This window comes from Hibiscus syriacus, unplaced genomic scaffold, assembly GCF_006381635.1.
Source record: "Hibiscus syriacus cultivar Baekdansim isolate YM2019G1 unplaced genomic scaffold, ASM638163v2 tig00117034_pilon, whole genome shotgun sequence".
NCBI classification, from domain to species: domain Eukaryota; kingdom Viridiplantae; phylum Streptophyta; class Magnoliopsida; order Malvales; family Malvaceae; genus Hibiscus; species Hibiscus syriacus.
In genome coordinates, this window is record NW_024063533.1 from 3,584,507 (window position 1) to 3,610,386 (window position 25,880).

The window sequence follows — 25,880 nt, forward strand, 5'->3', positions numbered from 1 at the left end:
TAAACATGGCTTCCTTTGATTTTTGTTCATGGTAAAATTTTAAAATTTTTAGGGGAGAGAAGCTAAGATTTAGGGGTATTTAGTTGAGCGGGAATTAAGGGAAATGACCAGGTTTTCGTTTGAGGGGATGATCGAGTTTTTGAGTAAAAGCATGTTTTGAATCGAATATAAATTTTGATTTTTTGTCGGTTTTTTTGGATCGGAGAAGAGAGGGTAGACTTGGGGAGTAGACATAGACCCAATTTTAGGTCTAGGCTTGGGCCCAAACGAAATAAGATGCGACAATAAATATATAATTAGTTTTTACTCCCCTTCACAAGGCCTTTGACAAAACTTTAATGTGTGTGGTGTCATAAACTTCAAGTCAATTTCTATAAACATGAGACAAATTCACTTGTATAAATTATATCTCCAAACTGAACCGGCAAATTTTAACTCATGATATATATACAACACATTAAAGTTAAATCATTCTTGAAGCTTTTCAAAGAAATTCATATTTCAAATAATTAGGTTACTTACCGTTCGAAATGATTGAAGAATGATGAGAGATGGAGGGACCTCCTTATTACAATATTCAGTCATTTTTTTCCTTTTAATATTCCTTCTTTGTTCATCTTTCACGTTAGTTTTGCAATCTAAAATGGTTTTAGCCTCTTTATTTAATATTCGCCAAAATTAAAGTTTTATCGAATAAAAGGGATTAAATCCCAATTTCAGCATAATAGAGGAACTGGTGCCAAAATTAGACCTAGTTTTGTTGTAATATTCCTAATTTTGTATTTCTTTATGGTAATGGAACGGCGCCTATTTTTATAAAAAATATATACCCTAATAAATGTCATTTTGGTTGTATTTTTCATCAAATGAAGGATTATTCGATTCGGAATTATTCTACTTGCAGCTTGAAGATTCATTTTACTCGGGATTTACCGCCTTGGTGAATGGTGATCACTGTCTTTACAGGTTGGAGCAATGACACCCTTAGCTTTACTTGTTTGTTCACATATTACGTTCAACATTTATAAATTCTCGACTCAACTTCTATAAGAGTAGGCAAAATCGAAAACTAATAAAGCTTTGATTTTGGCTCAACAGCAGCTGTCTCATGGCAAAGAGTTGTATTTCACGGCTCCTGGTTGTTTTTCTGTCACTTGCAGTATCTTTGGCAGCACCACCACCAGCCGTCTACATCTTTGGGGATTCGACTCTTGACGTCGGCACTAATGACTTAATACCCGAGTGCCAAGCAAGGGCGGATGTCGCTTTCAACGGTATCGATTTCCCTTACTCGGAGCCGACGGGGAGGTTCAGCAATGGCCTTAACACTGCTGATGAAATAGGTCAAAACTACATCCAACATATTAATTAATTTCATCTGTTTTCCTTTATGCATGTTAATTGTTGATGACAATTTTTTTTGGTTTTAGTGATGCTGATGGGTCTAAAGAGGAGTCCGCCACCTTTTCTTCGTCTTGTCCAGAATATGTCGACTTTCAAGAAGAATATACTCAACGGAGCTAACTTTGCCTCCGGTGGATCCGGTATTTTGAACACTACTGGGCACTACGTGAGCGTCTTCTCAACATTCCATAGTACTACCTACAATTAATTCGGATTTAAATCATTTTAGATTCGGGTCATTATGTTTTGAAACTCGAGTTTTATAGTGTAATCAAATTGTATCATGTTCGAATTCAAGCTGATCGGGTTGAGTTAAAGCCATAATTGACAAGTTTAATACATATGATAATTTCATATAATTGACCCTTTAAACACCAAAATTGATAATAATGTTAGTTACTTCAGTGTGTTATGGGAAATAAAAAATTACATATCCATATAAAAAATTTATATCTCGTTTTTTAATATTTAGATCCACCGTGCAGAAAAGGGTCATATCTTTGGAGGAGCAGATCCAACAATTCTCAACCGTTCGTTCAAACATCACAAACATGACGGGCAGTGATGCACAAACTGATGCCATTCTTTCCAAAGCATTCTTTCTTATAAGTATTGGAAGCAATGACATCTTCGAGTACCTGCTTAACATCACCGTACCACCATCGATGACCATACCGGAGTTCAACGCCACATTGGTATCCACATACGAAAATCATCTAAAGGTTCGACGCGATTTTTGCCCTTCATTGCCCTAAAATCATTCCTTGTAAACTAGTACATCATCATTGCTCATTATTACCATCCATTGTGGTTCATTCAACCATTCAGACTCTATACGAGCTGGGCGCCCGAACATTCGGTATCTTAACGGTTCCACCAATCGGGTGCACCCCATTTGCTCGAGCTGTTTTCAGTACTCCAATATATCATAAAGACAGCTGCTTTTTACCGGCTCAGCAGTTTGCGCTGGCGTTCTATACGGAGGCGGTGGCCTTACTAGAGAAGTTTAGCTCCCAAGTTCAGGACATACAGTATTCACTGGCGAATACGTATTTGATGACCGACACTATGATGGAAGATATGTTCGCCTTTGGTAACCAATCATTTCCTCTTTCGGAACACCTTTGTAACATGAGTAACGTACATTTTATCACCTAAGTCGCACCTCTTGTGATTCAGGTTTCAAGGATATTTCATCAGCTTGCTGCGGAAATGGGACTTACCAATGCAATCAAACGGCCAGCGTTTGCTCGAATCGCGACGAGTATTTGTTTTGGGACAGGTTTCATCCGACACAAAGAGCTTCGGAGTTGGCAGCCCTGACTCTATTTGGTGCATCGGAATGGCTTGTGGCTCCCATGAATTTCAGTCAGTTGTTGGGGGTTAGCATTTAGGAGCCATCTCCCCCCCCCCCATCACCACAACACCCACACACACAAACAAAGATATTTGGGATGACAGAGTAGTCCAATCCAAGCATGCGAATCAAATAAGTATAGAGCTGTTTGCGCTTACACCCTACATGTTTTCTACCTTTTCAACTTTAATAATAATGTATTTTGTAATAACCCCATTTTTTTACCTTCGATTGGCCCAATTTTCACTCAATCAAATTTAAATTAGAAAACATTAAAATGTCCAAGCTGGTCTTTTCAATGTTTTACTAACAGATACAACACAAGGTTGATTGTTTCACAATCTCACCCATTCCATGAATTATATATGATGTCCGTATTGGTAATACAGTAATTCTATCAGATACAACATACAACATACAACATACAACATTGTTACACTAACTTCTTTCACAATAGAAAACTGCTACAATTATCTTTGCCTGCAAGGTCAGATATGAATTCAGGATCATTTTACTGGAATTTTAAAAGTTGCAACAATTTCAGAGTTTAAGATCAAGCCAACCCTTTTTAGGAATGGCATTGCCTTAGCGTTTACTCCTCTCATCTTTATTGTTTCTATCACCATCCTTGTTGCTTGGCGTGTACTGACCGGTTGATGATGGTGAATATCCAGGGGCACTAGGAGAGTACCCAGCACTAGGACTGCACACAACATTTAAATATAAATAAAATAAAAAGGAGCAAAAATTTAAATTCAACGCCCGGTCTGCTTACCTGTACTGTGGTGAACTTGGGCTGTATTCTGGACTCACTCCAGAATTGTATGGGCTGGTTTCAGAGAAATAAAACAACAAACAGATTATTAAATGGTTTTACAACAAATATGGTACTAACAGAAATCGGTAACAACCATTAGTTTGATATGAAAATATCACAACTTGAAGATAAAAAGTCACCTGCTAGGACTGTATGTTGGACTTGTCGGGGACTAAGATGGTGAAGTTGATGAGTACGATGGTGACTGCAAGCCGAACCGAAAAAATCAAATTCATCAAAAACAAAGTCACAAGCACAAAATATACGCAAAAATATAAATTCATAGAAACCAAGGAGAACAGGGAATAATAAACTTTTGTAACAGTGGCACCACCTGAGCATCAACAGAAATACAGAAAGTGATTTAGTCTACCATGTCTTACCTATTAGGTGTAGAGTGTTCAAAATTCGGTTTTAACCGAATTAACCGATCGAATCAAATTAATTCGGTTAATTCGGTCGGTCACCGAATTAATTCGATCGGGGAACGGTTAACAATTTTTTTGATATTCGATTAACGGTTAATTCGGTTCGAAATCGGTTAATTAACCGAATAAACCTTTAAATATAAATAAATATATAATTATATAACTCAGCCGGCCCAATGCCCCAACCAACTCTCAACCCATTTCAAACCCAAATCAATTTTAATTAATTAAAATAATCTGAAAACTAAATGTAAAATAACCCAAACCTAAACGGCAAAAACGCTTAATCCTTTCAATCTCATCTCACCAGTAATCCCGTTCTACCTCTGGAAACCTCTCAATCTGTCGATTAACCCTTTCAATTGGCTTCTCTTCTCTCTCAGCATAGTTTTCTGTAGTTATCTCGTTGTTGCAAGATCCAGGTTTGTTAATCTTTTCCTCGTTAAACAAACTCTGGTCTGGTATTTCTATATTTCTCAGGTCTCGGCTAGATGACTGTATGTTAGCACGATTTAAATAGAAATCAGAAGTTTAGCCTCTCTTGCTTCTATTGATGGGATTAATAGTGTTTAATTGCATATAGGTGGTTGTTCCTTGCACTTACAAATAAATAAATTATATTTCCATCTGGAAATGTATTTGGAAATATGGTGGTTTGATGGTTAAATTTGACTCTAAAGGTTTCTGTTTCCCTTTATTTCGGACACGTTTTGGATTTATTTTTCCTTTTCATGGCTATAGGTGTTAATTCGTTGATATTTCTGGGAAAGTTTCGAACTGCATGTAATTCATGAACTAATTGGAGTGATGAATGTAACTATTAGATAGTAAAGATAATTGTTGTCATTTACAGTTCAATGTTATTTCCCACTCATGTTATATGGTAGGAAGTGATTTACTTGTGCATTACTGCATTTAGAGGTTAACAGTGTTATATACACTTTGAACCCTTGTAAAAAGCTTCATTTAACTACAAGATCTCTTTTAAAAAGTGTGTACTTTAAGTTAGTTGGGACCAAATTTGGTTTGGCATTGTATTGTTGTAAATTCTTAGTTACTATGATCACAAATATATTTGTCTATCCGAAAATGTCTGATTCCATGCCTCTGCTACATATAAGCACCGAATGAAAGCAGGTCAGTAAACTGGAAAATGATGGGTTGCTGGTTCCATGTATATTTTATTTGTAACTAATGAAAGCAGGTCAGTAAACTGGAAAATTATGCTTCCAGTTCTGCACTTTGTTTTGATTTATTTTGTAGAATTTTAAATTTGATGATTTTTTTAACTAAATTGATAGATACAAATATCTTATTTTAATATAATATTTGAATCAAATTAATTAGATATTATAAACTGTTTTTTAAATTTGAAAATTCTAAAAGATTTCGGTTAATTCAAAAATTAACTAAATTAACCGAAATTTATTTGGTTCGGTTAATATTTTCATAAAAAAAATCGGTTCAGTTAACGGTTAAAAAAAAAAAATTCAGTTAATTCGATTAAGGGTATTTCGGTTCGGTCGGCCACCGTTTTAACCGAATGAACACCGCTAGTTAGGTGATGTTGGACTGTAGGGACTGGAAGGAGACAACCTTGGACTACTTGGTGAGTATGCCAGAGATGGACTGTACTTGGCTGACTGCGGGTTGTAACTTGGAGAGGTAGGGCTATAGCTTGGTGATGTGGGGCTATAACTTGGAGAGGTTGGACTATAAGCAGGTGAAGTAAGGCTGTATGATGGCGATGTGGGGCTATAGGAGGGTGAGGTTAGGCTGTATGAAGGAGATGTTGGGCTGTACGATGGTGATGTTGGGCTGTATGATGGAGAAGTGGGGCTATACGCAGGTGAAGTTGGGCTATATGCAGGTGAACTTGGGCTATATGCAGGTGAAGTTGGGCTATATACGGGTGAAGTGGGGCTGTAGCTCGGGGATGTGGGGCTATAACTTGGAGAAGTAGGACTGTAACTTGGAGATGTAGGGCTGTAGCTTGGTGAGGTTGGAGAATAAGAAGGGCTTGTAGGAGAGTAGGCTGGACTTGTCGGACAGAATCCTGGTGAGCCAGGACTGTAAGTAGGTGACGTGGGGCTGTACCCAGGAGAGGTGGGGCTGTAACCAGGGGAGGTAGGACTGTAGCCAGGTGATGAAGGACTGTATCCTGGAGATGATGGGCTGTAACCAGGGGATGACGTAGGGGAGAATGCCATCCCACCAACATAAGGTGAGAACTGAGCATCTGAAACGGGTGAGAGACGGAGATTTGGGCTCAGCAAGTAATTTGGAGACATCATGCCGTCATGATAAGGAGTTCCAGACACTGGAGAACGAGCAAGCGTCACGCTAAATTCCACACCTTCAATGTAACTAGGTAGCTGAAGTTCAATAGCATTCTTCAACATCTCATCATTGAGATACAAGGTACATTCTCCCGTACCAACTGGTGCAAGCTGACCCAACATTATATTCTCTGTCACGCCCCTCAAATAATCTGACTCGGCATAAACAGCAGCATCGAGGAGAATATCTACAGTTTCTTCAAATGAGCACCTCATCATAGGCCCTGTATCATTGCGATTGATACCATGACGGGTGATGGCCATTAAGTGGCCACGATACGTCATTGTATCACAGAGGATAGCTAGATGCCGATAATTCACATAAGACCCATCAAACGATATCACAACCCGCAATTCATCCAACAAGGACCGACGAACTGCTTCAATTCCAAGAACTTCAATAACTTCAATCAAATGATTGCTTGTTGTACTTGTTGATGTCTGGGATACCTCGAAGGGCCATTTCTGTCAGGATGTTACTTTCAATCTTCTTCAGGAACACATCATCCTCAGCAGACTCATCATTCAACTCACCCTTTGGGGCCTCATCATTCATGATGCGGATAAGTAGGATCAACTTCTCTGCATTGTCATCATTGAATATGCAAGTCAGATCATCATCAAAGTCCAGGTTAATCTTCTCAGCTATGTCAGCCATGCTCAACTTCTTATCAACCATCATCTCACGATTCAGCTCTATTCGAAGCAGCCAAGGGGAGATCCTCAATAATTGTGCTCATTGGATCCGGATCATACCATACTTCAGTAGCATGAGTAACACTCCGAAGAGTAGTATATTCTAAAGCACACTGGACATTCTTGGCCCTCTCCTTAGTCTTACTAGTTTCAGGAGAGAGGTAGACCGAAAGAGAGGGTGTTTTGATTTTCTTGGCTACATTAATAATTTCCCTCAACCTGGGGACACCAAGTGTAACATTCTTTCCACTCACACCAGCATAGTGAAAGGTATTAAGAGTCATTTGAGTAGCAGGCTCACCAACTGATTGAGCAGCAACACAACCTATCATCTCACCAGATGCCACTAAAGACTGCAAGAATCGTGACTCTATTTCACCAATAACCCACTCAAATGCTTCTTTCGTCAATCTATATTCCTGTAACACCCTTTTACTAGCCAAAGTACAGCGAAGCAAAATGAAAAAGAAAAGGGTAGCATTCTTCTGGGCTTCCACGCTCAGAGGATCTGAACCCGGAACAACCTTTAACCTTTCCTGGAGCTTATCAACAGAATCTACAATTTCCACTGGATGCAGATCTGACACCCTTCGAAAGTCAACTTTAAAAGTCTTCTGGGCATTCCAGATAAGCCTCTTCAAGTTAACAGGCAAGGGCCAATGACTGTCGCCTGTGACTGCAATCTCTGTTCCAAGCTGGTATCTATCAGCTTCAAGTTTATTTACTTCAGCATCAAACACATCACGCAGTTCTTGGATGGTTCTCAAAACTTCAATATGTTCCGGTAACATATAAGAAATTGGGTTCCAACTTTCATCATCTATGTTATATCTGAAGACCCTATCAAATTCTGATTTCTTCATCTTCAAAGAGTCCAGCTTATGAGATTCTATCCATACAGCGTCCATTCCATCTTCACCATAGAGAAATTGAATATCATCCCCCAATGAGTTCGTCACAGTTCCATCATATTTTACCATAATATCCTCCATTGCCTTCACAAGTCGCCTTTGTATGTACCCAGTCTCAGAAGTCTTAACAGCGGTATGCCGGTATCTATGAGACCTTCTCTACCACCCATGGCATGAAAAAAGAACTTTTGTGGGGTCAACCCACGCAGGTATGAGTTCTCCACAAAGCCACGACTTTCAGGGCCATAATCATACTTGGTAAAATGGGGCAGAGTACGGTCTATGAACCCAAATGGGATTCGCTTTCCCTCAACATTCTGCTGACCGACAGAAGCTGTCATTTGGGATATGTTAACGAAACTTCCCTTCGATCCTGCAGTAACCACTGCCTTGAGGTTATTGCTTTCTGACAAACTTTTCTGTGCACTGTTCCCGGCATCATCACGAGCTTTACTCAACACCTGAAGAAACAAATCATATTATACCCTGCAACAGAAAGATGCCAAAATGAAAGATAGCTTGAGAAAATTTGACTTCGAGTACCTGGTTAACTTTGTTTTCAAAGGATTCCATCATCGTTCTTCCAGGTTCAGGCTCTAAATCCTTGTTTTGCGCTTAAACAATGAGCTGTTTCACATCCTCTTTGGCTTTAGAAATGGTTTCATTAATTTTTTCCATTGTTGCTGCATCAGCAATAGTATCTCCAATACCAATACTAAAGGCATTCTGCAGCAGCCAATAATTGACAAGCCATTGTGTATGTCCCAAAAATTTTCTGGCTGCATCTTGACCAACCTCTTCCATATAAAGGAATATGACAATTTAAAATATTAATGGGATTAAGGACAAAGCCAAATGCATGTATCGGAGAGAACCCATATTTCACCCAATCAAGAGGAAAAGTGATTTAACAGTAAAATGTTCTCAATCGTAGTGTATGAAAGGCATTAGGCTTCACAGAAATCATATATAAAAGGAAAATCTGATAACACATCCAAAACCTATTATCAAACTGTTGCAATGAGATAGTTCTCCTAAAACCAACAAGCAACTAAATATATACCAAATAACGTGTATCAGACTTCCGGAAGATGTTCCAAGTGTCTTCTTGCAAAGAGTGCCAGATAGCACCTCCCCGTTTTCTATTCAAACTTGAGTATCCCCAGGGGCCAGGGATGATAAACCCAGTCTCACTTTCTGAATGCCATGCCGAAGTTCTTAGTAGATTTATCTGTTTTGGTATGATAAGATTAAAAACCTGCTTTCCAGTCCAAAGTGGCCGTGGCTTTAAGATTGCAGGTGCCGGAACCTTCCATCAAAGTCTTCCCACCACATTAATATATTCATGAAAACATCCTGCAAAACCCCATACAAAATAGACTCACATCACAACTACAGAAATGTTTAGCATTAAACTAGTCATATTAGATTAATGTGACTGTCATCTCCCTCGCCTTTTCTATGAAGGTATCCCTCTTGGTGATTTTACGGCATCCTAAAAGCGTATCCTGTACGATCCCCATAACAGGCCTATTTGATTGAGGGGACACAATGCACTTAGGCACCATCATGAGTTCCAATACCTCAGCTCTTGTCTCAAATGATTGAGGAACATGCATATTCATTTCATCACCATCAAAATCAGCATTGTATGGTGAAGTAACAGAGAGATTTAGACGAAATGTTGAGTATGGCATAATCCTGATTCTATGGCCCATGATTGACATTTTATGAAGACTAGGTTGACGGTTGAAAAGGACAAAATCTCCGTCATTTAAATGCCGCTCCACCTGCATCCACAATTGGGATTGTTATCCACGGGGAACAATAAAGCGATATCTGTTAAAAGCCTGTCAGAAAAAGAAACATGCCTTGTAACCAAGGTCGAGGTGATGATCACTGCTTTTCTTTAAGTAAAGAAGATCAAGCCTTTGTCCATCATCTCTTATGATGTACTTAGCACCAGTCTTTCCAGGTGGAGGATGAGGGCCATATTAAACAAGTTCTTTCAGCCTGTTTCAAAGATAGCTATGCTCCTAAGACTTGGCCAAATGAGCAAGAACATTAACAAATCTAAGAAGCTACTTGCCTTTCAATGTTATATGGAGTCACAGTTTCAGGATATGTGAGATTTAAAGCAATACTCCAAGGTACTCCAAGTTCATCAATGTTGATATTTGGATCTGGTGTAATCACTGTTCGAGCTGAAAAGTCGACCCTTTTTCCCATCAAGTTACCTCTAATCCGGCCCTCTTTTGCCTTAAGCCTACTACAAATAGATTTAATAGGCCTCCCAGATCTCTGGGTAGCCTGCACAACAAAGATAAATGTTAAGTTCATTAACACCTCTGTACAGATGAGTATATCTCAACAATACACGACTTCAAATAGCGAGCAAGTAAAGGGTACCCTTGGCAGTCCAGGTAATTCATTGTCAAAATATGTAGCAACATGAAATTGTAACAACTATGCAAATTCAGATATGATATGTGCAGGTGAACCATTTCTCTCCTGCCTCCTCAAGTTCTCATTGTGCCGAATGATCATAGCCAATGCATGTGTTAAGTCATCCTGGATTCAGAAAACATGAGGTTCATATTTGATCTTGTTCATTTGTAAATGGAATTAACTTCAAAGACCTTAATATAAAAAGCAAGATAAAAGAGCTTGCCTCACTCCTAGAGGAAGTGTCCATCATTACAGAAGGTCTAACAGGAGGTGAGGGTATTGGAAGTACTTGAAGGATCATCCAATCTGGACGAGCATACTTGGGATTTAAACCTAGTAGCTGACAATCCTCGTCACTTATCCTCTTTAAGACACTAAGAACCTAGAAAACATAATAGAGCACAGATATGATATCTATAGAGGAAAGATTAAATAAAGCGATAATCATAATATTAATATTAGTAATCAAGACAAATGGAGAACTAGATATCCTTTCAGCTGTAAGAGTCTGTTTTCTTTCCACAGGTTCAGGAAGCTGTTCCTGATCATCATTTTTCTTCCTTTGAGCCTTGTACTCTGCAATCATCTTCATACCATCAATAGTCAGCTTTGGTTGCTGAGCACCACAGCCACCACGGGTCTTTTTTACTGGCTCCTCCGTATCTTGACCTTGGACATCGATTTCATCACCACCCTCACATTTAGTTTTATTCTTACAGGCATCTAAGAGCTTTTTTAGCCTGTTCTTTGGATTCTTTATCTTCAATGCTTGCTTAAATTTATGATCATCCTGTAAAAACAACACTAAAAATTAGAGAATGGCATCATGAGACCACTGACCAGGTATATTCACTCTGAAGATTCTAACACAAACTGAAGAGTAAATATAGGGGGAACATGGTAACCCAGTGCAACAATATATTATAACAAAATATGGAAACATGGTAAAGTCCACCTTTAAGGTGAACTATATTCATAATCCATCATTAAGGGAAACTATATTCATAATCCATCTTTAAGGGAAACTATATTCATAATCCATCTTTAAGGGAAACTATATCCATAATCCAACACAATTGTCATTAAAAAATAAAAAAATAAAATTATTTTTAAAAAAATAAGTGGAAGATTATCTCTGGATATCACTTTCCATCCAATCCAACGGTAAATTTTCCAACTCAAAAATTAAACATTTTTCAAAATCTCAAATCAAACAGCACGATCGTTACTTCAAACGTGTTGTGTATCCAAAAATTACAGAAATCTGTTAACCAACTAAAAGTACTTTTAGCTTGAATTCAAGTAAGAAAACAACCTAATCAAGCAAGGTAGTAAGTACCTCATCAGCGAGAATCTTAGAGCAATTGAAGCAGACACATCTCATTATACTTAGCACAGTCTTCATAAACCCGATATGGAACATAGGCTTGGCAAGCTCCAAGTGCCCAAAATGCCCCGGACACTCAGCCATGTTGGCCGTACATGTTTCACACTTCAATTTCCTATCAATTGTTCCCAGCCGCGGGTCACTTTAACCTCCAACTTTGGGTTTCCCTCTCTCAGTCGTTTCACTGTGCTCAATCTGCACCACTGACATTTGCCGCTGCAAAAACTAAGGAAACCATAATTCCCTAATCCAACAAGCTCGAGTAAAGAGGGAAATAGAAAACGTGGCAGCAACTTCATCAGTTCATCTTGTTCAGTACAAAGGTTCTAGACTTTTCTTCTGTTTTTGTTTCTTTTGTTCCTATGATTTCTTGGCAACCAAAAAGACTGCAAAGAACAAGAGGAAAAGAGAAAAAATGAAGTTGAGAAATTGAAATTTACAATTTCGTCAGGGCTGAGGATGCCGAACTGGACCACCCGAACCTTGGCGACGTCCGCCGGAGAGTAAGGGAATCGCAAGTCCATGGCGAGGCGATTTAGTAAAGATACGAACCTAGATTCTCTCTCTCAGTTAGTAAACGTTTATTATAACTAAAAACTGATTTCTGTTATCAGTTTTTTTTTTTTTTTTTGGAATTCTTCCTCCTCGTCTAAATTGATAAATGGAAGACTAGAGAACGAGAGAGAAACTCTCAAAACAGAACAATCAAGAGCCCCTGAGGTCTTATTTATAGACAAGCTGCTCTGCCCTAGCTGACTATGGTCGAATTCAATGCAACAGGTTTTGTATAAGGTCAAAACTGCCCCTCCACCCAACCAAAGGCAGTTAGGTTTGCTCTGCTTTGAGGTTGGGAGACCGCGCCAAAGCATTTCCGAACCTAAGCACAAGCCTAAAATTTTTTTTATTAATAAAAAAATTATAAGTAACGTCTATTCAAAAGATTTTCAATCATTACGTATATTCCACTTAAATTTATAACCTCAAAACATAAATTTTCGAGCTATTAAAATATTTTAGTTCATACAAAATAATTTTTATTATTCAAAATTACGTGTAATTATTATCTATAATTTATAATATGTATAAAAAATTAATTTTAAAAAAATTAAATTGATAAAAATAGTATTTATTTTTTAAAATATATTTTTTATAGAAATCGTTAAATTTACTAAAAATAAAAAAATATTTAAATTACAATGAAGGTTTACAACCAAACCAGATAAACTAATCACTTAAGATCACACAATGACGATACAAAGAAAAGGTTAAAAAATCTAACCAAATAAACTCGAACAAGAGATAAATATGAATAGATCTGACTGCATCACCAAACGAATCATAAAAGAGAATAAAACTATTGAAATATCACTGACATACCGCAAATCAGAATTGAGCGATGTGAAAATACTATCCACGAACACACATCGCATATCTAAATTCAATCTGAAGGTCCAAAGCAGGGAAGATCATCAAAATAACAAATAAGTGTCATTTTGATCAGTTGTGGCGATGTCAAATCTAACCCTGGAAAAATAAACAAAAACAACGGCCAAACAACTGAAAACGTGTCATACAGGCTGAAAAAAACGTGTCATAAAGGCAGAAGAATACGCAACAAAAAGAAAGAATTATTAAGAATAAAAAAAACAAATATACGCTATAATAAAGTAAATGAAAAGTAATGAATATCGACGGTCGACAACTAATACCAAGACTAATACTAGTGCTGATCACAAAGATGAAGAACAAAAAGACTAAAGACGGTAATAAAAGAAGAGAAAAAAAAATGTTCTACATTTTTTTCAAACTATAATTAGATTAACATTAAAAAAACATTTTAAATAAAATTATAATTATATTAAATTATATCATATTATTTTTATATTCATAATTGAAACGCATATATATTGTAAATACAACTGCTCGAAGCCACTCAATAAATGTCACAATATTAAACATTAAAAATAATTAATTTGATAAATAACTTTTTTAATTTTTCAGCACATTGAACGCTACATAATTTTCACGTGTATATATATTCATAATTTTGATCACATATATTATTCATTATTATTATTGTTAAAAGAGGAATTTTTTGTCAACAATTTTTAGAGTAGATGGTTAAAAGCTCTGAGATGATACTTCTTTTCTCCCTTAAATTGTGAGTCTAATATCCATTAGGAATAAAGTTTCTCTTCTCCTTCTCTTAGGTAGAAATTATTCAAAACAAATAAAGAAATATTCTTTATTAACAATTAAACCATAATACAATTAGGAATAAAGATGATTATATGATAAATTGTGGTGGAAAAATAATATTTAAATGATATTATGTATTTTTTATTTATTTTTATATATTTTTTTAAGAATGTTTAACATTATTTATAGAATTTATTGGGTAGTCTCAATAGTATTATTCTTCTTTAAAATTCTAAGTTCGAGTAACTATGTTTATAGGATATATTTGTTGTTGATAATTAAGATCGTGATGCACACGATCTCGTGGTTGATGGTCATGCCATGCCCGTGTCGTTTGTTCTTGATGCCAGCATCGTTGAAGCGCTGACAATCACTTCCGGTCTCCGCCTTGCCATAGAATTGCACTATGAAAATGTAATCGTCGAAAGTGATGCGGCTAATGTGGTCCGTCAGCTTCATTCACGTTCTGTTTGTTACGGAAGACGGCTATCGGATAGAGCAAAATCGCAACTGATAATTTGAGAAAATAAAATTGAAGATAAAAGAGACACAAAATTTACGTGGAAAACCCCTAAATAATATAGGGTAAAAACCACGAGCAACGGTAGAAGAATTTCACTATGAGAAAATAAGAATTATAACTTCTCTCGATCTACCAAGGAGAAGACAATGATAATTCTCTCTTGATAAAAAAGAGAAAACAACTCTCAAGAAACTCTCTAAATTCTCTAGTATTGGAAGAAAGCTAGAATGTTTTGTGATGGTTTTGAAGCTAAATAGGTTGGGGTATTGTTCAAAACATTTTTGATATTTCGATATAACAAATTAAGTTAAATGAATTTTAAGATTTTTACAAATGATTTTACAATTTATATTCGATTCAATTTATCGAATATCAAATTATTACTCCAAGTCTTTGAAGATCAATTTTAATCCTTACTAAATGTGTAAAATTGTGATTTGTACTTAAACTATTTTTGAAACAATTTTCACAAAGTATTTTGAACCAAAATCAAGCCTTAAATCAATTTTTCAAAGGCATGTACCGATGCATCAATACCATGCATCGATGCATCAATGAATAAATTGAAACATCGAATGCATTCCATGCACCGATGCACTCTCCATGCATCGATGCACTCTGATTTAATTAAAACATCGAATGCATTTGATGCATCGATGCACAATCCATGCATCGATGCACCAGGCTATTTTTCAAACATCGAATGCACTTCATGCATCGATGCACTCTTAGTGCACCGATGCACTAGGAGTCTAACGGTCAAAATATTTGAAATTTTACACTGATGCACCGATGCATGATGGTCATGCATCGATGCATGAGACGCTCCCACCCAGAAAATTAATTATTTTCACACAATAACGGCTCTATTGACTCCACTAATTATCACCAACGTTCAGAATTGATTCAAGGAGTATTTAAACAAGTTTAGAAGCCATTGATCAAAAACAAGAAACATCAAGCAACTAGAATCAAGAGAGAATCAAAGAGAAAGCATCAAACCTCAAGTTTAAGCATTTCAAGCCTATTTTTCATTCAATATTCATTTTGCTTTCAAGAACACTTTTGTGCTCAATTGTATTTATTCTTGAGTGTTCTTTTCTTTGTTCTAGAATTGTGCAAACAATCTACCTTGTGAGGATTTCCTTGTAAGTTTGCAAATTTGTATTGTTCTCTTTGAGAGAGAGTTTTTCTCAAGAATTTGGGGTATAATTCTTGAGGGTTTGTAAGGTTACTCTTTGTCCTCAAAAGAAAGACAAATTAGTGAATTTGTGGAAAATCCTTGGTGTGGATAGCTAAGGTAATGGACATAGACTTTGATTGAGAAAGTCAAACCACTCTAAATCACTGTACAAATCTTTTCAATTTTCTGCAAAAGCTTCCACCAAAATTTTTAATTACCAATTCACCCCCCTCTTGGCCAATTCCGTCGATCGATTAACTCAACAATTGGTATCAGAGCCTCACTCATTTGAAGGTTTAATTGTCTCTTGAGTCGATTCAGGAAGAGTTACATCGATTATCAAGTCATCAATGGCCTCCGCTTCAAATTTCAACTTCGGTCTCGATTCGATGCCCGTCAACAAGCCTCCTTTCTTCAATGGAGGTAACTATGCCTATTGGAAGAATAGGATGATGTACTTTATTTAAGCAAGTGACATGGGAGCATGGAATGCCGTAGAAGAAGGATACATCAAACCTCTCACTCATCCAAGGTTGTGGAGTGAATGAGAGACAAGAATGTTCCAGCTCAACTCCAAAGCCATCCATATCATTTTTTGTGCTCTTGGACCAGATGAATACGGAAGAGTTTCATCGTGTACAACCGCCAAAGAAATATGGGACAAACTTCAAGTCACTCATGAAGGTACCGATGAGGTAAAGAAATCTAAAATTAGTATTCTAACGCGTAGCTATGAAAATTTCAAGATGAAACCAAATGAAGATATCAAAGCTATGACAGATAGATTTTCAACAATTGTCAATGGTCTCAAATCATATGGAGAGATCATTTCAAATGAAAAAGCTTGTGAGGAAGTTAGTCTACTCCCTCCCAAAATCGTGGCAATCAAAGAAGACGGCAATCATCGAGTCTAAGGACTTAACGTCCTTAACTCTTGAAGAGCTAATTGGGTCACTCCTCACTCATGAAATGATGCTCGAAGATGAGGTGGACCTCGACAAGATTGACGAGACACCAAAAGAGAAGGAGAAGAAGAAAAATATTGGAGTTGCTCTCAAATCCACAAAAGATGAGAGTGATTCGAATGACGATGACGATGACGAGGAAATGGCATTGTTTGCCAAATGGTTCAGAAAAATGATGAGACCTTATCGAGGAAGAAAATTCAAACGAAATGAAGGCCTCAAAAATGAACCGAAAGAGAATGACCCAATCATTTGCTATGAATGCAAAAAGCCGGGGCATGTCAAATATGATTTCCCATAATTGAAGAAAAAGGGTCAATCAAAGAATAAGAACAAGGCTCATATGGCTACATGGAGCGATGAAGAAAGTTCCGATGAAGAGGAACAAGAAGTAGCTAACTTGTGCTTGATGACATTCGGGGAAGATTCTAAGGTAACCTCTAACTCATCCGATTTTGATGATTTATCCTATGATGAGTTATTAGAGGAATATAATGGGTTGGCTTCGGATTATGAGAAATTATTTTTAAAATATAAAAAATGATGTTTCAAAATTGAAAAATGAAAACAAACTCATATCCAAAACCAACAACGATCTTGAAAGTAAAATCAAAGATTTGCAAATCAAACTAGAAGAGTTTGAAAAGAAAAATTTAGATTTGCAAAATTTACTTTCAAAGATCAATGATGATCATCAAAAGAAAATTGATGATCTTAAAATTTCTTTTGATAAAGTTGGAACAAAACATTTTGAAAAAGGTGGAAATTCAAAATCCAACTTTGTTACAAAAAGTTTTAGAAACTACAATCATAGAGGTCCCCAAATAACCTCTAATGGAAAAATCGTTAGAAGTATGTGGGTTCCTAAAAACCTCATTACTACTAAAGATAAAGATATCCTACACAAATGGATACCTAAGGGGACTAGGATTTTGGAAACTAATGAATATGGACCCAAAAGAATTTGGGTACCAAAAATCAAAAATTAATCTATGTTTGTAGGGAAATAAGCATTGCTACAAGGCACGGGAAACAAATTCAAATTCATGGTACCTTGATAGTGGATGCTCAAGACACATGACCGGAGACAAAAGCCGGTTCATTGAGCTTAACGCCAAAAATGGAGGAGAAGTGACATTTGGAGACAATTCAAAAGGTCACATTGAAGGTATTGGTACAATAGGTAATACCTCTTCCATACAAATTAAAAATGTTTTATATGTGAATGGATTAAAGCATAATCTATTGAGTATTAGTCAATTATGCGATAGAGGATTCAATGACTTACTTGAAATTAATGGTTGTAAAGTCATTGACATTGCATCTAATCGGATTATGCTTGTTGGTCATATAATAGGAAACATATACATGGTGCATTTAGATTCCTTTGATATGACTAATTTATGCCTAGTTGCTAAGGATGAGCATGATAGTTGGTTATGGCATAGGAGACTAGGACATGCTAGTATGAGTGTTTTGCAACGATTAATTCAAGGAGACCTAGTAAGAGGGTTGCCTAAGCTTAAATTTGATAATGATAAAATTTGTGATGCTTGTGCTAAAGGAAAACAAAAGCGAGTTTCTTTTAAATCCATTAATGATGTATCAACTAGTAGAGTTTTACAATTGATCCATTTAGATCTTTTTGGGCCAACTAGAACTACTAGCTTGGGTGGAAAACAATATGCATTTGTCTTGGTAGATGACTACTCTAGATATATACATGGGTTCTATTCTTAAGTACAAAAGATGAAGCATTAGAACATTTCATTACATTTTCAAAAATTATCCAAAACGAAAAAGGTTACTCTATCACTAGTGTTAGAAGTGATCATGGAACTGAATTTGAAAATATTGGATTTATTGAATTTTGTAATTCTAATGGTATTAACCATAATTTTTCAGCACCTAGAACTCCTCAACAAAATGGAGTTATTGAGAGGAAAAATTGAACTTTAGAAGAAATGGCTAGAACCATGCTTTGTGAAAATAATTTGCCAAAATATTTTTGGGCGGAAGCCACAAATATTGCCTGTTATGTTATAAATCGAGTAATGAGTAGGCCAATTTTAAAGAAAGCTCCATATGAAATTTTCAAAAATAAAAAGCCTAACACTAGTTATTTTCATCCTTTCGGATGTAAATGTTTTGTTTTAAACAACGGTAAAGAAAACCTTGGCAAATTTGATGCTAAAAGTGATGAAGGAATTTTTCTAGGTTATTCCTTAAATTCTATATAGCTTATCGTGTATTTAATAAAAGAACTTTAGTTGTAGAAGAGTCTATACATGTTGTTTTCGATGATAATCCCCTTCCGAGGAAGGATTCTTGTGTTAATGATGATGTAGGCATTGTAAATACAAATGACGTTAGACATGACGTTGGAGAATCATCATCAAAGAAAGAAACAAAGGATGAGGAAACTCATGATCCCATCGAGAATCCAACCATTGAAGAAAGGGAAGTATCTTATCCAAGAGAGTACAACTATGTCAAGGATGGTGAAGTTATAGGTGATCCATCTAAAGGGGTAACTACTCGATCTTCTCTTAGAAATATTTGTAATTATGTTGCATTTATTTCATGCATAGAGCCTAAGAACATCAAAGAAGCATTAAAAGATGAACATTGGATTATGGCTATGCAAGAAGAATTAAATCAATTTGAGAGAAGTAAAGTATGGACATTAGTTGAAAGGCCTAGTAATAAAACTACTGTAGGTACTAGATGGGTATTTAGAAATAAGCTTGATGAAAGTGGTAATATAGTGAGGAACAAGGCTAGACTTGTTGCTCAAGGCTATACTCAAGAAGAAGGCATAGACTATGATGAAACATACGCTCTCGTAGCTAGGATGGAAGCAATTAGAATGTTATTAGCATTTGCATGTTTCAATAAATTTAAATTATATCAAATGGATGTTAAAAGTGCATTTTAAATGGTTTTATAAAAGAAAAAGTGTATGTGAAACAACCTCCAGGTTTTGAAGATTCAAATTTTCCGGATCATGTTTTAAAATTGACAAAAGCTCTTTATGGTTTAAAACAAGCTCCTAGAGCTTGGTATGAAAGATTGTCAAATTTTTTAATTGAAAAAGGTTTTTCAAAAGGAAAGGTTGACACTACATTATTTTTAAAGAGAAAAGGTAAAGATTTATTAGTAGTTCAAATTTATGTTGATGATATAATATTTGGTTCTACTAATGATGTTCTTTGCCAAGAATTTTCTAAGCTAATGCAAAGTGAGTTCGAGATGAGCATGATGGGGGAGCTCTCATATTTCTTGGGACTCCAAATCAAGCAAAAAAAAGATGGCATCTTCATCAATAAAGCTAAGTACGTCAAGGATATGCTCAAGAAATTTGGATTGGAAAATGGGAAACCCTATGCCACTCTAATGAGTTCTTCTACAAAGCTTGACTTGGATGAAGGAGGTAAATGTGTGGATGTTAAATTATATAGATCCATGATTGGTTCATTGCTTTATCTAACCGCAAGTAGACCGGATATTATATTTAGTGTTTTCTTGTGTGCTAGGTTTCAATCATGTCCTAAAGAATCACATTTACTAGCTGTCAAGAGGATCTTTAGATACCTTAAGGACACTCCTAGTATAGGACTTTGGTATCCTAGAGACTTTATTTTTAGCTTGCATGCCTTCTCAGATGCGAATTATGGAGGATGCAAATTAGATAGGAAAAGTACCTCCGGTACTTGCCAATTCCTTGGAAATATGCTAATTTCTTGGTTTTCAAAGAAACAAAATTGTGTTGCATTATCTACCACTAAGCATAATACATTTCAGCTGGTAGTTGTTGTGCACAAGTTTTATGGATGGAACAACAACTTTTAGATTATGGAATTGAAGTAAGTACTATTCCTATCAAGTGTGACAATACTAGTGCTATTTGTCTCACTAAATATCCCATCCAACACTCTAGAACTAAACATATTGAAATTAGACATCACTTCATTAGAGACCATGTCGCTAAGGAAGATGTAGCTCTAGAATTTGTTGATACTTTGCACCAATTAGCGGATATTTTTACAAAACCCTTAGATAAGGAAAGATTTTGGACACTTAGGAGAGAATTAGATTTAACTGACCTATCTTCACTTAGTGTTTAAAATAATTTTAGCACTTTTAATAAATATTGAAAATTGCTTATAATAATAATCTTTGATTACATTCTTGCTATCAGTTAGAGGAGTTTATGATTCTTAGTAAAAATTAAAATTATGTTCAAATAAAGTTTAAAGATTAATTTGATAGATTGAACATAATTAATTTTGATATATGAGTTGCCAATACCACTAGAGCCAAATAATTTAGCATTTTAAGTGTTTAAAATGGATTTTTGACATTTTTGTGCTTAATGCACCGATGCACTTAACAATGTATCGATGCATCCCTTTGAATTTGCATCAATGCATCCGCATGATGCACCGATGCATACCTTGAATGTGCATCGATGCACAAGACCATGCATCGATGCATCTGTCGGGTTTTTGGTTAAAAACCCTGATTCTCTTTATTTTTCTCAAAACCCTTTAAACACTCCCTCAGCCGTTCATCCCTCTCTATCTAAAAACTCCATTCTTACTCAAAATCAACGATTTTTCGTCGGATTCTTCAAGTTTTTCATCTCCCAAACTTGCTTTTATCATCAAATCGTGCAAAACATCTCTTCATCCCTCTCAATCCAAAATTTTCAAGGTAATATTTCAAAAACCTCTACTTAATTGATTTTTTATTTTAGAACTAGTTCTGATTAGTTCTAGGATGAACATTATATTGGGCATTGATTGTTTGATGATTAGAAACTCAAATTTACAACTAATTTCATCAAAAACTCGCAAATTTTCAAGATTTTTTTTAATTTTCGAAATAAAAAAATTGAAATTCTGAAATTAATTTTTAAATTTGATGTTTTTGATACATCTTATAATTTTACAAACATTATTTTCAAATAGTTTTTCAAAACCTTGCCCATTAGGATTCGGTTTAGAGAACCTTGAATTATTAAGGACTCAATTGAGTTTTGGGATTGATTATTGCATATACATGTGTTTTTAATTTGCAGGTTATATTTCTTATTCCGACTCCTTTACCATGTCTAATCCTAAACGTCCTAGGACTTCCTCTAGTCGTTCACATCGTCCTTCCGCTCCTCTACCTCCTAATCTCGTTCCTCAAACTTCTAGTGGCCTATTGAGTTCCTGTTTCAATATGCCATAGCGTCATAGAAATGACCTTTACAATAGATACATTGAGTCATTCCAATCCTATAGAATTCGGGAAGAACGCATTCCCTCACTTCAAGCCATGAACAAAATTGACTTTGAATACCTCCCAATTCTTAAGCAATGGAAGTTTGATAAACTTTTTTCGCTTCAACCTATCGTCTTCCACCAATTAGCCCGTATTTTCTATTCCAATGTGGAACCATCAGAATTAGATCCTATCTTCTAGGACAATACATTGTTGTTGATTCCGCAACTATTGCTTCTCATTTTGGGTTAGATGATGATGGTGTGTTTGACGAAAAAGAATATGTGGCTTATCCCTATACTCCTAATGCTAGTGTCAGTACCCTTCGAACCCATCACGACCGTTTCCTTCATTTTATTATTTCTTGGTGGTTTCATCCTTCTGCTGGTAGGTACTCCACTTTACGTGCTAGGGATTTATGGTGGATATATTGTATTAAAAATAAAATCAAAATAAATCTTCCACAGGTTATTTTTAGTCAACTAGTAGACATCATAAACATTGTTCCTTCTAAACATGTTGAAACATTAGCCTAAGGATGTCTACTTAGTAACATGTTTATCAAATTTGGTCTAGACGTTTCTCTCGACACTCCCATTCCTCTCCAAAATCAAATCAATCTCACTTCTTTAAAGAAAGCGGATTGGGTTCAAGATGAACGCACCGGTTTTTGGGTCTTCTGACCAAATAAACAAACTCCTGGAGCTAGTTCTTCTCGTGCTCCTCCTCCTCCTACGGCTGCGAATGTTGATCCCGAGCTTCAAGGGATATTTCAAGATATTGACGATCCAGCTAATGCACCGGAACCCGCTCGGCAAGAAGATCAAACACCACCTTATTTCCGATCTTTTTTTGAGGCATTTGATCTACGATTTGCTTCCATGGAGTCTCAGATTATTGATTTTCAGAGGGAGATGTGTGATCGTATGGATGCTCTGACTCTTGAAGTTCGAGCTCATTATCCTTCTCCTCTCGATCCTCCGATGGAGTAGATTTGTATTTCTTGTCATGTTTTCTTAAATTTAAAACTTGGATTGATTTTGATATTTCTGGTTTGTTTGTTTTTGGATACTTTGACTTTGATTGGTTGTTGAATGTTTGGACTTATTTTATATTTATGGATGCTTGAACTTAATATATATATTTGGTTTGGTTAAATTTTCTTATTTTTGCATCATTAGAAATATATGACCAATTATCCATTGCATGTTATATGAATATTGATTTATGAAACTAATGGCTAACCTCTCTTTTGATTGTGATCTTAGCAGCTTATAATTAATAAATCAATTGGCTTAAGTTTTTCAAAACATTCTTGTTTAAAACGTTTTATAGAGTCTTTTTGATTTAACAAAAAGGGGGAGAAGATGTCTAAATCTTAAAATTTCCCAAGTGTTTTGTTATATCAAAAAGGGGGAGATTGTTAAAAACATTTTTGATATTTCGATATAACAAATTAAGTTAAATGAATTTTAAGATTTTTACAAATGATTTTACAATTTATATTCGATTTAATTTATCGAATATCAAATTATTACTCCAAGTCTTTGAAGATCAATTTTAATCCTTACTAAATGTGTAAAATTGTGATTTGTACTTAAACTATTTTTGAAACAATTTTCACAAAGTATTTTGAACCAAAATCAAGCCTTAAATCAATTTTTCAAAGGCATGCACCGATGCATCAATACCATGCATCGATGCATCAATGAATAAATTAAAACATCGAATGCATTCCATGCACCGATACACTCTCCATGCATCGATGCACTCTGATTTAATTAAAACATTGAATGCATTTGATGCATCGATGCACAATCCATGCATCGATGCACCAGGCTATTTTTCAAACATCGAATGCACTTCATGCATCGATGCACTCTTAGTGCACCGATGCACTAAGAGTCCAATGGTCAAAATATTTGAAATTTTACACTGATGCACCGATGCATAATGGTCATGCATCAATGCATGAGACGCTCCCACCTAGAAAATTAATTATTTTCACACAATAACGACTCTATTGACTCCACTAATTATCATCAACGTTCAGAATTAATTCAAGGAGTATTTAAACAAGTTTAGAAGCTATTGATCAATAACAAGAAACATCAAGCAACTAGAATCAAGAGAGAATCAAAGAGAAAGCATCAAACCTCAAGTTTGAGCATTTCAAGCCTATTTTTCATTCAATATTCATTTTGATTTCAAGAACACTTTTGTGCTCAATTGTATTTATTCTTGAGTGTTCTTTTCATTGTTCTAGAATTGTGCAAACAATCTACCTTGTGAGGATTTCCTTGTAAGTTTGCAAATTTGTATTGTTCTCTTTGGGAGAGAGAGTTTTTCTCAAGAATTTGGGGTATAATTCTTGAGGGTTTGTAAGGTTACTCTTTGTCCTCAAAAGAAAGACAAATTAGTGAATTTGTGGAAAATTCTTAGTGTGGATAACTAAGGTAGTGGACGTAGACTTTGATTGAGAAAGTCGAACCACTCTAAATCACTATGCAAATCTTTTCAATTTTCTGCAAAAACTTCCACCGAAATTTTTAATTGCCAATTCACCCCCTCTTGGCCGATTCAGTCGATCGATTAACTCAACAAGTATTTATAGTTGAAACGTAAGGACTAATCTTGTAAATACCCTAAAATTAAAGTGACTAAATTGGGTATTTTACCCTTGCTAATTTTCAACAATTTCATGCTTCAAATTCAAAGCAGTTGGCTACCAACTTTGATTAATTTTAGCAGCCCCCTTCACGTGTATAGCCGCCCAACTTGTTTAACTTTCAACAATCTCCCACTTGAAGATTTGATTGAAACAATCATATCTTCACACCATTCTTTCTACCTTGTACCTTCATGTTGCTTACGTCTCTGACAGGCCACAAGAGGATCGACACCAGGTAAATTTATCTGCATTGATCGCCTTTGTCATGAAATCCGCTATGTTGTCTTTGGTATGGATTTTCTGCATATCTACTGTCCCTTCTTCCATCTTTTCACGAATAAAATGGTACTGAACTCGTATGTGCTTTGTCCTTGAATGAAATGTTGGATCCCTTGCTAGATGCAAGGCACTTTGACTGTCACAAAACAGAGAGACATACTCTTGATTGTGCCCAAGCTCCTCCAATAACATCTTCAACCAAATTGCCTCTTTACTGGCTTATGTAGCTGCTACATATTCTGCCTCTGTTGTGGATGTAGCCACAACTGAATGCAATTTTGAAACCCAGCTTACAGCTCCACCAGCAACTTTGAACACATATCCTATAGTAGATTTGCTTTTATCCAAATCCCCTGTATAGTCAGAATCTACATACCCATTGATTAGTAAGTTTGATCCTCCGTAACATAATGCAATATTTGAGGTCCCTTTGATGTATATCAGGATCCTCTTTACTGTATTCCAATGCTCTTTACCTGGATTCGCCATGTACCGACTAACCACTCTCACTGCTTGTGCAATGTCTGGTCTTGTGCATATCATAGCGAACATTAAACTTCCCACTGCCGATGCATACGGTACTCGAGACATCTCCATCCTCTCTTTTTCACTGCTAGGACTCATACTGAAGGATAATTTGAAGTTAATAGGAAGAGGGGTAGAAATTAGCTTACAATATTGCATGTTGAATCTTGACAAGATCTTCTTCAAGTAATTCTTTTGTGATTCCTATTACTTCTGTCTCGGTCAATTTGCATCCCTAGAATCTTGTTTGCTGATTCCAAGTCCTTTATTTCAAATTCCCTATCCAGTTGTGCCTTCAATTCTTCAATATGATCTTTGTTGGGTCCTGCAACCAACATGTCATCCACATACAACAGCAATATAACAAAATCATTATCACCAGACCTCTTGAAATAAGCACAAGGGTCTGCATTAAGTCTGTTGTATCCAAGGCACATAATGAAGGAATCAAATCTCTTATACCAACACCTCGACGCC

At 35.9% G+C, this 25,880-nt stretch overlaps 1 protein-coding gene and 1 pseudogene across 1 annotated transcript; one reads left to right on the forward strand and one right to left on the reverse strand.

The window, feature by feature from the left end:
• Positions 1–1,073: 1,073 nt before the first annotated feature.
• LOC120196716 (GDSL esterase/lipase At5g55050-like) lies at positions 1,074–2,807 on the forward strand. Its single transcript, XM_039198457.1, has 5 exons — positions 1,074–1,343; positions 1,431–1,563; positions 1,877–2,126; positions 2,233–2,497; positions 2,584–2,807. The coding sequence occupies exons 1-5, from the start codon at positions 1,109–1,111 to the stop codon at positions 2,796–2,798; spliced, it is 1,098 nt and encodes a 365-aa protein (XP_039054388.1). The 5' UTR covers positions 1,074–1,108; the 3' UTR covers positions 2,799–2,807.
• A 539-nt stretch (positions 2,808–3,346) lies between these two features.
• Positions 3,347–12,488, reverse strand: LOC120196905 (annotated as a pseudogene).
• Positions 12,489–25,880: the final 13,392 nt, after the last annotated feature.

Coding starts and splice junctions, on each gene's coding strand:
- LOC120196716 (XM_039198457.1), top strand. CDS start 1,109: ATGGCAAAGAGTTGTATTTCACGGCTCCTGGTTGTTTTTCTGTCACTT. Junction 2,127..2,232: donor CATACGAAAATCATCTAAAG/GTTCGACGCGAT, acceptor TCAACCATTCAG/ACTCTATACGAGCTGGGCGC. Junction 2,498..2,583: donor GGAAGATATGTTCGCCTTTG/GTAACCAATCAT, acceptor CTTGTGATTCAG/GTTTCAAGGATATTTCATCA.